Source organism: Rhinichthys klamathensis, unplaced genomic scaffold (assembly GCF_029890125.1).
Source record: "Rhinichthys klamathensis goyatoka isolate OS25496 unplaced genomic scaffold, OSU_Roscu_1.1 h1tg000703l_1, whole genome shotgun sequence".
Classification (NCBI taxonomy): Eukaryota; Metazoa; Chordata; class Actinopteri; order Cypriniformes; family Leuciscidae; genus Rhinichthys; species Rhinichthys klamathensis.
In genome coordinates, this window is record NW_026607124.1 from 189,053 (window position 1) to 202,500 (window position 13,448).

Consider the following 13,448-nt stretch of genomic DNA (forward strand, 5'->3'; position numbering starts at 1 on the left):
TTTTTTTTTTTTTTTTGCACCCTTATTCCAGATTTTCAAATAGTTGTCCTAACAAAAGCTTATTTATTCAGCTTTCAGATGATGTATAAATCTCAGTTATCAAAAGTTGACCCATGTGACTGGTTTTGTAGTCTAGGGACACATTTGGTAAATTTCATTTTCATAAAAGTAAAATAAATAATTATAAACCTTGTCTGAAGGTCGTTATGGCTGGTTTCATTTGTATATTGAGTCTCTCAAATGTATTGATAACAAAAAATGTAGAGATACAATCTTATTCACCAAAAAAGTTTTGAATTTTGAAATTGTATGCTGTAGCCTACTAATTTATGATTTATTTGTTTATTTTCTTCATTTTCATTTAAATCGAGAGTAGTATTGCCTATTGTTTCACCTTTTCTTTTCTTTTTTACGTATTGTAAACCTAATTTCTTTCTAGTTATTATCTTTTTGGATGTCTTCTTATAGTCGTTAATGTTTCACGTTTGTCTAAATGTCTAATAAATAAATAAAAAGGGGAAAAAACACGGCAAGTGTAGGCTACTAATGTTAACAACAACAAAAAAAAGTGTAGTAATGTCAACCACAGCTCCACATAATCTCACCTGAGGCTCAAATTACTTCTGGAAACATCAAATCTGATGTTCGGAAGATGATTGACAGGTGTTTCTCCTCACCAGAGACAGTCAGAGGCCGGAAGGATGAAGAGCTCACGCCACTACATGAGAGACACAATCTGATTAAAAGAGGGAAAATAACACCACATGAGGTGAGAACCAAAAAAAACACAAGGCATATAAAGGTATAAAGATGCAGGCCTGGATAATAAAGTGTCTTATAAAGTGTTGTTTTCTGTGTAAAGTAGTAATGGGCGCTTTCGAAACAGATACGAATGAACGAATCTGTTGTTTTGAATCAGTGGTTCGGAGTTTGAATCGAACACGCAGAGTCGCGTGATTTCAGCTAACGAGACTTTTCGTGACGTCATACTAAAATCGCGATGACGGTTCGTTTGAATCAATCTAATGAATTTGAACACTTCTGCATATAATAAAAAGGAGAATTATTGCTTCTAATTTAACTAGTTTGCCAAGCCCTGCCTAGGACTACAAATTAATAAAACACTACTCTCATGGTAATTATTTGCAGATGAAAACATTTGCAATTTGTTTGTAAAATGTCATTATTTATACTATGTTTGGACTGAGTTTCCATTGCGTTTGCAGTGTTTTACACCGGCCTGTGGTGTTTTACTTACAACATTCGAAACAGCGAATCATTTTATAAGGGAACTTTTTGATTCATAACTTCAAAGAGCCATAACTTTGTTTTTCCCCCTTGAACGAATTACACATTTGGCCTCTGTCTTGTGCAAAAAAAGCGCAACTCCTTTTAAAAGGTATTCACTTTTTTTCTCTTCTTTCTTTCTTTTTTTTTAATGCATCGCGCGTTTTTTTTTCGCGCACTACATTCATATGTCCTGTATCACTCCGCAGACTCGCGCCTTTTTATTTCTTTCACACAACTAGCGCCATCTTGCGTCTCAATGTATAAATATAGTATAAATGATCTCAGAACATTATTAATATTACTGTAATATTATTTCATCGTTTGTCTTGTATTGTACATTGTAATGGACTATTTTTTCTTAGCGGAAGGCGGTTAACATACAGATTAAAGGATAAAATAATTTAAACTCAAATCATTATTTCACATCTCTGTGTTTATTTATGTGGTGAGCTTGATATATATATATATATATATATAGATAGATATATAGATAGATAGATAGATAGATAGATAGATAGATAGATAGATAGATAGATAGATAGATAGATAGATAGATAGATAGATAGATAGATAGATAGATAGATAGATAGATAGATAGATATATAGATAGATAGATAGATAGATAGATAGATAGATAGATAGATAGATAGATAGATAGATAGATAGATAGATAGATAGATCGATGTCACAGGACAATATCTATGTGTATTAATAATCATTCGCCTCTGGATTGATCCTCTTAGCCGGACTCTTCCCTATGGCACATGTTGTTCTGGTGGTTTGATGATGATGATGACGAAGGCTCTGGCAGATCCAAGAGAGCGAATCTTGAGAGAGTTTCCAGGAGCCTGAGACACCGGGCCCTTCCAGAACCCCGGCTCCTGAAGACGAGAGCGACCCGGTTCCCGGAGCGCAGAGCGAGAGGACGAGGAGAAGACGAGAGTAAGGAGAGGCCGACGAGACGGAGAGAGAAACAGATGAAAGTCAAGAAGAAGGGAGAGGAAGAGAAGCAGGAGATGAAGAAACTGAAGAAACCAGCGAAAGAGTCAAAGCCGTGATGCAACGATGCCAGAAAACGTGCTTAATTATCATGAAAATGCAAAAAAAATCTATCTTTAGTAAAGCTGTCTTTTGATTATAGGGTGAAATATGTTCAGGTTTGTTAGATTCACTTTTACAGTCAAACCTAGATTTATTAACATTTCTCACATTATCACAGTTTATTCGCTATAGTTTAGAAAATGTTAATAAAACATGACAAGAACTCACTGGATATTTGACAGGTTTTGTCCGTCCTTCTGTTAGACTCACACATGAATTATGTTGAATATCTGTCAGCTGTTAAATTTAACTACACAATTAGATAATACCAGTTTAGCTCAACCAGTGACCAAGCAATGCTTCATGTTGTTCAGTCTGTGTGTAAAAAGAGCATTAGCAATTACAGAAAACACACTTCAGCAAAACATCATCAGCTCAATAATATTTGCTCCCAAATGTGTATAATGTCACTGTATGAAGAATATTTGGGTATAATATGTCACAGTTTACTTTATTTTGCTCTCCTCACTCACATAAATGAACTATAGTGTCTTACACACACTAGCAAAAATTATAAAAAATCATTTCTGGTGTCTGAATATTTTTTGGTTTGACTGTATATGCACACATTATGGCCTGGACTGATGATAAACTATAATTTGGTGTTTTCTGTTTTTGCTTTGTAAAATATTGATGGTTCGACCAGTAACCTTCGCATCATCTTCTGCTAGAGGATATTACGTTTCAGACACTACTGAAATTCTTCATTACTTTGTTGTATGATCAATAAGTTAAAGTAACAAAAAATAATACTTTAAGTATAACAGTTTCTTTTGGATGTGAGCAAAACATATATTTCTATGTTCTAAGAATATTGTCGCTGGTGCTTAAGATGAAGTCCCCCTAAATAACCCCTTTAAAATTCATCTTTGATCAACAAAATGACATATTTAAAAGTTTTTCCTTGGAAAAAAAAAGTCGTCACGCCTTAAAATATCTTGAATGTAACTCGACACCCTTGTCTCATTTAGTATACGCGGTTCTATGAATATGCAAATGAGCCCCGCCTCCACTCACTCACTCAGAGATCCACTGGTTGACGATCACACGTTGATCTGATTGGTTACAAGGTCGTTTGTGACGTCAGAAACACCAGCGATTTCAAACCGTGTACTATAAATATTAATAAATATTGCAGTATTTATTATAAATGATTTATCTGTGCACGTCTTTTTTTTTTTTTTTGGTAATCTTTAATCAGAATAACTTCCTCTTGCATGTACTCTGATGATGTGGGCGGGGCAACCTGTCAATCACATGAGATCCACCAATAGCAAACCACAACCATCCAATCAATTCCTCACAGACAAACTCAAGCCCCGCCCACATTTGCTTTTGTTCCAGAAGTTTCATTTATGTCAAAAATCATAGACTAAAAAATACGGGCGTAGTGTGTGTGACGTCACTCGTAGTGTTTCTGAACAGCATTTTTGAAGCCTAAAGTGGCCGTCGCCGTCTTGGATGTGAAGTGGCGTCACTCACGGATAAACGAACATGTGCAGCGAGGCGGATTAGCTGAGGTGACGTGACGCTAACAAACGGCTAGCAGTGACATCAGCGGCAATCCACCTGTCACTCAAGTGGCCACGCCCCTAATTATGCATAACTTTAAGACTGTAAACATGTTTTTTTCTGCTGTAAAGTCGGGCATTTTAACATGTGGGTCTATGGGATTGCAGCCGGCCTCTAGTGGCCAGTGGAGGAACTGTAGTTTAAGTCACTCAGTGAGAGAGACGGTTGCCGCTTGGTCAAAACAGGGAAGAAAAAACTAGTGCAACTTCTGTTTCATGTCAACTTTAAAGATGTAAAAACATAAAAATAACATTTGGACAGTCAATCATTGGACAAGTCTCAGATCCTCAGTATAAATTCAGCAAAACTACATATTTCGAGGGTTAAGCAAAAGAAAAAATGGTTTAGAAACATGTCCACGTGCGTCTACGGAAAAAAAAACTAGTGCAACTTCTGTTTCATGTTGACTTTAATAATAATAAAAAACCATAAAAATAACATTTGGACAGTCAATCATTGGACAAGAGCAGTGAGATGTACAAAACTACATATTTTGAGGGTTAAGCACATGAAACGCTTGTGTCCACGTAATAAACCTGCAGTGATTCAGAGATTGTGCATGCCGTCGGAGGGCAGCGGGGGCCTGAGGTGGGGGGGCAGGGGCATCTGCGGGGGCATGTGGTGCGGGTGGGGGGCTCCGGGGGGCAGGGGGGGCATCCCCGGGATCCCTCCGGGCGGAGGAGGCATGGAGTCGCTGAGGGACCGCGGCCCGAGGCCCGTGATCAGAGACGGGGGACGCTTCACGCCGACCGACGGGCCCTGAGGAGCCGCCAGAGCCTTCTCCATCTTAAAGTGGAACTGCAGGAAAAACTGGAAGAGAAGGAGGAGAGGAGGTGCATTTAGGAAATAGAGGTGGTTGGCTGGTGTTTTAACGGCGTGCAAACACTTAAGAAGAAATTTCATGGCGAGTAATAAGTAAAAAAAAAAGATATAAAAAAATAATTAAAAAAGGAGGTCCTATTCTGCTGTTTTAACGGCGTGCCAGCTAACACTTTAGAAGACATTTCATGGCGGATAACAAGTAAAAGAGTTCTCAATCTCAAAGTGGAAGTGCAGGAAAAACTGAAAGAGAAAAAGGAGGAGAGGTTGTGCATTTATGAAATAGAGAGGGTTGGCTGGTGTTTTAACGGCGTGCAAACGGTAAGAAATTTCATGGCGAATAACAATTAATAAAAAAAATGTTTTCTATGTTCATGTTTGGAACTTTGAAAAAGAAATATTTCGCAAAACTGCAATGGAAACAGTTTTTGTGCATTTACAGTCACATGACTTAGAAGAAGCGGTGTGTTTGGACAGAAGACAAGACAGAGTTCTTTATTAAACTCATAAAAGACTAAAGAATTACGGGAATACTGGATTCTAAACCTCAAAGAAATGCCACAGTCGAGAAGCAGAACTGAGGAGAAACACAGAAACTCCTCATATGAGCCGCTCACAGTCGAAGGGTCTTTCCTTGCCATTAATGCTTGGATCACACACACACACACACACACACACACACACACACACGTCTCCTTCCATTAATAATAATGTCTATTGGGTGGATGGGATACACATAAACCTACAAACATCCGTCGCCATGATTTCTGGAATGACTGATCGCGAGAGGAAAAAATTAAGTTTTGGTTGCATAACATTGGTTAAATGGAAACGCCGTCATTTCGCAATCGTTTTTTTGTCGACATTTAAAAAGAAAAAAAAATCGCAAATCTGTAATGGAAACGTCTAGTGTCAGTGTGTCTGGAAGAGGAGAGAGAGATTGTGTATTCAGCAAATAGAGATGGTTGGTTGGTTTTAATGGCGTGCAAACACTAAGAAATTTCATGGCGAGTAACAAGTCTAAAAAAAGTATATTTTAAAGAGGTACTTTATGCTTTTGTCCCATGTTCTCTTCTGTGTGATGTTGCTGTTTGAGCATGAACAAGCACCAGTTCTTCTCTATATCAGTGTCAGTGTTTCTGAACTCCTGAAACGCCTCCACTGTAGTCTTGAGTTTCTCCCGGGAACGAACACGTCACAATATTCCTCATTATAATAATTAATGCGCAGAATAAAGGGGCGGGGCCTGGTTGAGTTAGTCAGTAGTGTGTTAAACTGGCGGTTATGGGAAGGGGCGGGACATTTCCCAAACACACTCGAAGCGCTCGACCAATCACAACACACTGCTCCAGCCGACCAATCAGAGCACAGTGTGCTTTTCAGGAGGAGGGGCTTCACTATGATTTCTGGAATGACTGATCGCGAGAGGAAAAAATTAAGTTTTAGTTATTTCGCATTCGTTTTTTTGGTCGACATTTAATTATTATTTTTTTTAAACGCAACAGTTTTGCGCAAATCTGTAATGGAAACGTCTAGTGTCAGTGTTTCTGGAAGAGGAGAGAGAGATTGTGTATTCAGCAAATAGAGATGGTTGGTTGGTTTTAATGGCGTGCAAACACTAAGAAATTTCATGGCGAGTAACAAGTCTAAAAAAAAGTATATTTTAAAGAGGTACTTTATGCTTTTGTCCCATGTTCTCTTCTGTGTGATGTTGCTGTTTGAGCATGAACAAGCTCCAGTTCTTCTCTACATCAGAGTCAGTGTTCCTGAACTCCTGAAACGCCTCCACTGTAGTCTCGAGTTTCTCCCGGGAACGAACACGTCACAATATTCCTCATTATAATAATTAATGTGCAGAATAAAGGGGCGGGGCCTGGTTGAGTTAGTCAGTAGTGTGTTAAACTGGCGGTTACGGAAAGGGGCGGGACATTTCCCAAACACACTCGAAGCGCTCGACCAATCACAACACACTGCTCCAGCCGACCAATCAGAGCACAGTGTGCTTTTCAGGAGGAGGGGCTTCATAGAGACAGGAAGAAAACAGCGTTACTGACAGACTGGGAAGAGAGGAGCCGCAACAATGGAGAATATGAGGAGAATAATCAACATTCAAGCTGGAAAATTCTTCTAAAGTGTTTGCCGAGTAATATAATTTCCTAAGAGAACTTAAACCATAATTTAATAAAATATGGTTAAGAGATTCTGGAAAAAAGGGATGGATCTTTAATTTGAACTTAAAAAATCTTTGATCTTTCAAATTAATTATTTATTACCTGTTTCGTTTCCCTATTCCAATGTGTCCAAAAGCGAGTCTCGGCTTTATCGATCTCTCGACTCGGCACCTGGAAATAAGACATCAAAAACTCATGTTAAATTCTGTTTTTAAAACATACCTAGATTAATTATTATTTAAATGTCTTTGTGTGTCTTGGTAAACACATTGCTGCTTATTTAAACACAAAATAAGACATTTAAAGGCAAAATAAGAAAATAATAATTGAATTCTATAGAAATAACTGATCTTGTCGTTACTCTCATGTATCAATCTACATATTCCCGCTTTTTTCTTTCATAAAACCACAATATTGTTGCCAGAACGATTGCTTTGTACATTGTAATGTAATTTTTTCTTAACGGAAGCTTTCAAATAATATATTCTATATATATATACACACTTTCAGATAAAATATACATGTCAAATTCCAAATAAAATTCTAAAAACATGTCATTTTAAATTGGTTATTAAAAAAAAAAGATTTTTCTTTATTTATTCTTAATATAACAATAACAACAACCACTCAAATCAGTATTTGAGGTCTACAACTGATCACTTTTTAATAGTATAAAAAAACAGAAAAATGAAATAAAAAGGACATTTTAAACAGCAGTGTTTGGGTAAAGCATTACAAGTGACTCGAGTCACGTAATCAGATTACTTTTTTAAGTAACTTGAGTAAAGTAATACATTACTTTAACCATCATAGAGCAAAAGTTTACCGTTTGCACGTTTATCGTTTGATCCACTTCAGCACTGCAAAGAATGATATTCTTGAAAAATTTAAAAATTCTTAAATCAAGATGCATTTACTAAAGTAGTAAAATGCCATAAGATATTATAATAATATAATAAATTTTATTTATAATGCACTTTACATTTCAAAGAAATCTCAAAGTGCTACAATAGCAAAGAGGTTAAGATCAATTCCCAGAATATAATAAAATCAACAAAGCATTACAATTATTATTATTATTATTATTATTAAAGCATTATTATGTCCTGATATTAACACCTAATATTATATCCTGTTTTCTGGGGGATAAAATCCAAATTAAGTGAGTTTTTGCTTCAAACAAGCAAAATGATCGGCCAATGTGGTCAGAAAAATAATGTTAATTCAAATGAAAACATTTCTGACCACATTGGCAGATCATTTTGCTTGTTTGAAGCAAAAACTCACTTAATTTGGATTTTATCCCCCAGAAAACAAGACTAAATATCTTATGTAATTTTACTCATCTAGTAAATGCATTCTGATTTAAGAATTTTTAGATATTTGGACTGGAAACAAGACAAAAATACTAAGTAAGAATATCACTTTTTGCAGTGAAATGTTGACTACTGTTTCACAAGACAGATGTTTTTATTCGACGGACGTCTTGATAAAGAAAAAATCTGATAAATCTAATACTTTTTTATTTGGGCGTTAAGTTTGATTAAACTACAGTAGTCAACATTTGAAGTGGACAAAAAAAAAAAAGAGTTAATCAAAGACAAGAATGGGGTATTGTTCAAAATTCATGTATAACTTTGATGAAATGTTTTTTTGATCCACTTCAAGTGTTGACTACTGTAGTTCCACAATCCCTGCTCGTGTCACATGACAGATGTTGTGCTGGACAGACCTTGAATGCGATGGTTTCGTACGGTTCGGCGGCGAACAGCAGATACTGCCAGCGCCGGTCCGGAGGCTCGATCCTCTGCTCGTACGCAGACATGAAGCGATGCCTCGGCCCGATGCCTTCTGCGATCTCTGGGTAATCGATCTGGAAAACAAGAACCCCGGTTACGCCGTCAATAAAGGTTTTCAGGAGCAAAACATTAAAGGTGCAGTGTGTTATTTCTAGCGCATCTAGTGGTGAGTTTGTGAACTGCACCCAACAGAAGTTACGGTGGCCGACAGGAAGTGATGTCGTCGTCTGAGACAGCAGAGAGTAGCCAGTTAAACAATGTGGTTTCTTTACAAAGATAAATTAAGAAATTACGTTTAATTACTCAGTAAAACGATGTTATTGCGAATATTATTGTGACTTGTTCATCATTGTGTCAGTGTTTTATTCGCTGACTTTAGCAGCTTCTTTACACGAAGGACAACATAGTGACGAAACGCGTTTGTACGCTCAGGGCCACCGTAGAAACATGTGGATGTAAGCAGACCCGCGGTGTGTGTAGAGAGAAACGCTCATTCTAAGCTAATAAAAACATAACGGTTCATTATGTAAGATCTTTATACACCACTGAACATAGTTATGTTTATGATATTGCATTTCTGTCAACAGATCCTCTGAAATATTACACACTGCACCTTTAACTTTGCAGACGGCTCTTGAATATCAGAGCGTTTAAACATCCAGTTTCTCAGACAGGAACGACTGGGGACAGTTGCATAAACTAAACCACTATATTGAGTAAACTAGTGTAAACTACTTTGTTAGAAGTAAAGCTAGCCCTTATGTTGTGTTCGGGTCACTTTGACCTGGAGAGGATTTTCCAGGATCCGAAAATGCTACTTACTGTAATTTCATTGCTTAAACTTACTGACTTTACTCACCCAGAGCCCAACAACTTCAAAAATGTAAAAATGTATACTTGTAATTGTAGTTTTTTCCCCCCCCCATTGTAACATTTGTGATGTTCCCAGTCAAAAATGACCGGTCTACAAAAAAATTGCTCATAAATCTCTCATTATGCTACATCATCACCAAATATTTGATTCAATCTTTTTGTCAACTTGTTTTCTTTCAATTAGGACTGGTTTTATATGTATTTTTGAAACTGATTGATCGTAGGCCTCATTGATCAGAGCTTATATTGGTCAAAAATGACTTGGAAATGAATGGGGGAGAAAAAAAAAATCAGAGAAATAATTTATCAGTTCCAAAAATAAATACAAAACCAGTCTTAATTGAAAGAAAACAAGCTGACAAAAAGATTAAATCCAATATTTGGTGATGATGAAGCATAACGAGAGATTTATAAGCAATTTTTTGGAGGGAACATCTCAAGTGTGACTGTGCCATTTTGTACAAAATAAAAGCATTTCAAAACAAATTTCCTGGTTAAACATTAAAGCACACTAGTGTGATAAACAGTGCAATTTATTATCATATAATATGTAAAATTTACAAAATTATCCTCAGTTAACGCTTTTTTCACTCAAAAAAAAAAAGTCCTACGACCGATCAATTCCAAATAGAAATATAAAACCGGTCCTAATTGAAAGAAAACAAGTTGACAAAAAGATTGAATCCAATATTTGGTGATGATGTAGCATAACGAGAGATTTACAGGTGAAACTCGAAAAATGTGAATATCGTGCAAAATTTTGATGATTATGGCTTACAGTTTATGTAAACCCCAAATTTAAAATCTCAGAAAATTACAATATTACATGAAATCAATAAAAAAAAATATTTTAAATACAGAAATGTCGGCCCTCTGAAATGTATAATGCATATGTATATAGTTATATATACTAAATATATTAGTTTCACCTTTTAATTTGAATTACTGAAATACATGTTGCACGATATTCTAATTGCAATATTTTGCAGGGAGGTCATTTTTGACCAGGAACACCACAAGTTTAACACAGTAAAGGGGTTAAAACTAGTTTGACCAGCTAAGAAGTCCTGAAGAAAACACTAGTCTAGGCAGTTTATGCAACCGGCCACTGGATTTACCTGGAAAAGCAGACTCTGCTGTCCGACCTCTGGATCCCTTTGTTTTGTTACTATGGGTAAAAAAATAAATAAAATAGACAAACTTGTTATTTTGGTTGCAACAATTGTGAGCTTAATCACATCAATTTGATCAAAGTCTTGTGTTTGCATCAGGTAAAGTTTAATCGCAACTAGGACTGCACGATATTGAAGAAAACTGCGATATGCGACAACTCATTAAATAATGCGATATTCAATTAATGCTTAACCCTCTGGGGTCCTTCATTTCAGAGTCACACTCAGGACCTTCGGGTCCAAATGGGCCGGAAGGGTGGGATTAATATTTATTAAAAAAAAAATCATAAATTTTTTTTTTTACTTGTTTTTATAAATTTTTTTCTTTTCTTTTTTGGTGTTTTGAGATAATTTCAAAAATAAAAATGATTTATAATTAATATTAATGCAATAATTATGACCCATTTTTTCCCCATTGAATATAATAGAATAAAAAAAAAAAAAAAAAAAGTTTTATATATTTTTTAAAGCTGTATTTCATTTTAGAGTCAAGCCTAGGCCTCATGAAAGCAATTTTTGAAATGAGATGGATGCCATCTGGTGGACAAACTGAGCATTTAAAAAACTCAAAACCCATATGTAATCTGAATTTATTAGAGTGTATGTGTATAAAAGTGTGTGTGTGTGTGTATGTGGATGTGTCTGTTTTGCACTCTTGATGTTTTATAGATTCACCCCTTCACTGTTGTGTGCTTTTTTTCTGGATCGTGGCTGATTTGTAGATTGTACACACAAAAAAACTCTGTATTTTCACATTTTTGCCAATTTCCCAATCATTTCCTATGCAGGTCCATTTGGGTCCATTTTTTTACAACCACTAAGACTATTCAAATCCTGTCCCCAATTTTTTTGGGTGTTCATATGCCAAGTACCAACTAAATCACCAAATTTCGGACCATTTCGATAAAACTACGATTAAAAAAATTTTTTACATTTAAATGCTTCGGGTCCATTTGGGCCGAAGGACCCCAGAGGGTTAAAGTGTGTAAAATAAACGTAAATTATCTTTAAAAAAAATACGACCTACATACGCATTTCATATTCTTCTTGTGACAAGAAAGCGTCCCTAAAGCTTCTGGCAGTGAACAATGTTTTACTGAAGTGTTATTAACATCAGTGTGTTCCGCTTATCCTACATTAGGGTTATTAAACTACAGAAACTGAATAATCAAATGTAAAAATAAAACACTGCTTAGTTTTCACTGTATGAATTATACTGTATACTGATTCTTATTAAAGCTACAAGAGTTATTCAGCCGAGAGCAGTGAGTGATTCTCTGTCTTTTGTTCATGACCAGTTATTGCAACCAATATGCATATCGCGATATATATATTTACGATATTTCGATATATATTGTGCCGCCCTAATCGCAACATTGCATAAGATGAGAGTGCGTGTAAATAACGTCTATAAAGCAAACGAACCGGATTAAACGTTGAACGGAAATCAATCATAATCATTCTACTTCTGTTTTATAAGGCTGAACGTCATACCTTTATAACCCGGCCTGCCGATCTTGACAAACTTCTTCACCTCAACCTTGACTTTCTCTGGAGCCGGTTGAGCCGGTGCTTCTTTCGCTTCTTTAGCGGCTCGTCTCGCGCTAAAAATGAAGAGCACAGACGACACGATAAGTTCCCGCTCATCATCCTGATAATAACCGTGTGTGTGTGTGTACTTACAGGTTAGACTGATGCTTCTTGCCCTGTGTGTGAGCGAGGTAACTTCCCTACAAGAGAAAAATCACAAACACACTTCAGAACGAAGCATTCATGTTTACAGAGGTGTCAAACGTCTTCACACTCATGACAACAGATGCTAGTAGGGCTGTCACTTTTGAGACGCAAGTGTTCATTGAATCGATTTTCCATGTCTAAAGACGTTTCCATTTTCAACACCAAAAACAGGCAAATCCACGGACACCTAACAGGCGTTAGGACGAGCGTAAAGAGGGCGCTTGAGACGCACAAGTCAGCAATATTCCTGATGATTTATTGGCGTGAAGTTTCAGCACAATGACAAACAGGAGCGACACATTCAGGGATTGAGATTAACTCCCTCGATCCGCCAGATGCGCGTACAAATGAACTTTGGCGGGAAACGCTGTCAAATCACGAGCCAATCTGGTGTTTCTGTGTTTACTCACTTTGCCGGGGAAGTTCGTGTAAGACAGATCTGCGCAAATACGCAACTCGTGATCCTCATGATATATTAAATACAGCGTATTGCAGAATCTGCGCATTTCTGGCTCACTTGAACACACACACACACGTCACTACGCAACAAATAACGGCGCGCTTGTTCACTTGCATTGAAGTTATAGCGAATATTAAAAAGCATTTGGTGAACAGAAAAGACATTGTTATTTCCCAGCATCCTACATGTTCTGTGTGCTGTACTGATCTGTCCACATAACACATTTTTGGTTAAAAACAAAAAACAAAAAAAGGCTGTTCAAATCGATTCCCTATTTTCGTTTTCGATACTTGTGTTGGTTGGTCCGATCGATTTTCGAATGTAAAGTGACAGCCGTAGATACTAGGGTTTAAAAAGACTTCTGTAAAAGCTGAAGTATCAACTCAAGCTTTTTACTCAAGTAAAAGTGTAAAAGTACTGGTTTCAAAACTACTTAAAGTATAAAAGTAAAAGT

The 13,448-nt window shown here is 36.5% G+C and overlaps 1 protein-coding gene across 1 annotated transcript in view; it reads right to left on the bottom strand.

The window, feature by feature from the left end:
* Window positions 1-4,496: 4,496 nt before the first annotated feature.
* sf3a2 (splicing factor 3a, subunit 2) overlaps window positions 4,497-13,448 on the bottom strand; it is a 16,535-nt gene continuing 7,583 nt past the window's right edge. Inside the window, exons 3-8 of the mRNA XM_056242164.1 lie at window positions 12,481-12,527; window positions 12,292-12,401; window positions 10,744-10,793; window positions 8,686-8,826; window positions 7,056-7,124; window positions 4,497-4,773 (exon numbers count right to left, since the gene is read on the bottom strand). Of these exons, the coding sequence (XP_056098139.1) occupies window positions 4,510-4,773; window positions 7,056-7,124; window positions 8,686-8,826; window positions 10,744-10,793; window positions 12,292-12,401; window positions 12,481-12,527 (681 nt within the window). The 3' untranslated portion in view covers window positions 4,497-4,509. The remainder of the gene's footprint in view (window positions 4,774-7,055; window positions 7,125-8,685; window positions 8,827-10,743; window positions 10,794-12,291; window positions 12,402-12,480; window positions 12,528-13,448) is intronic.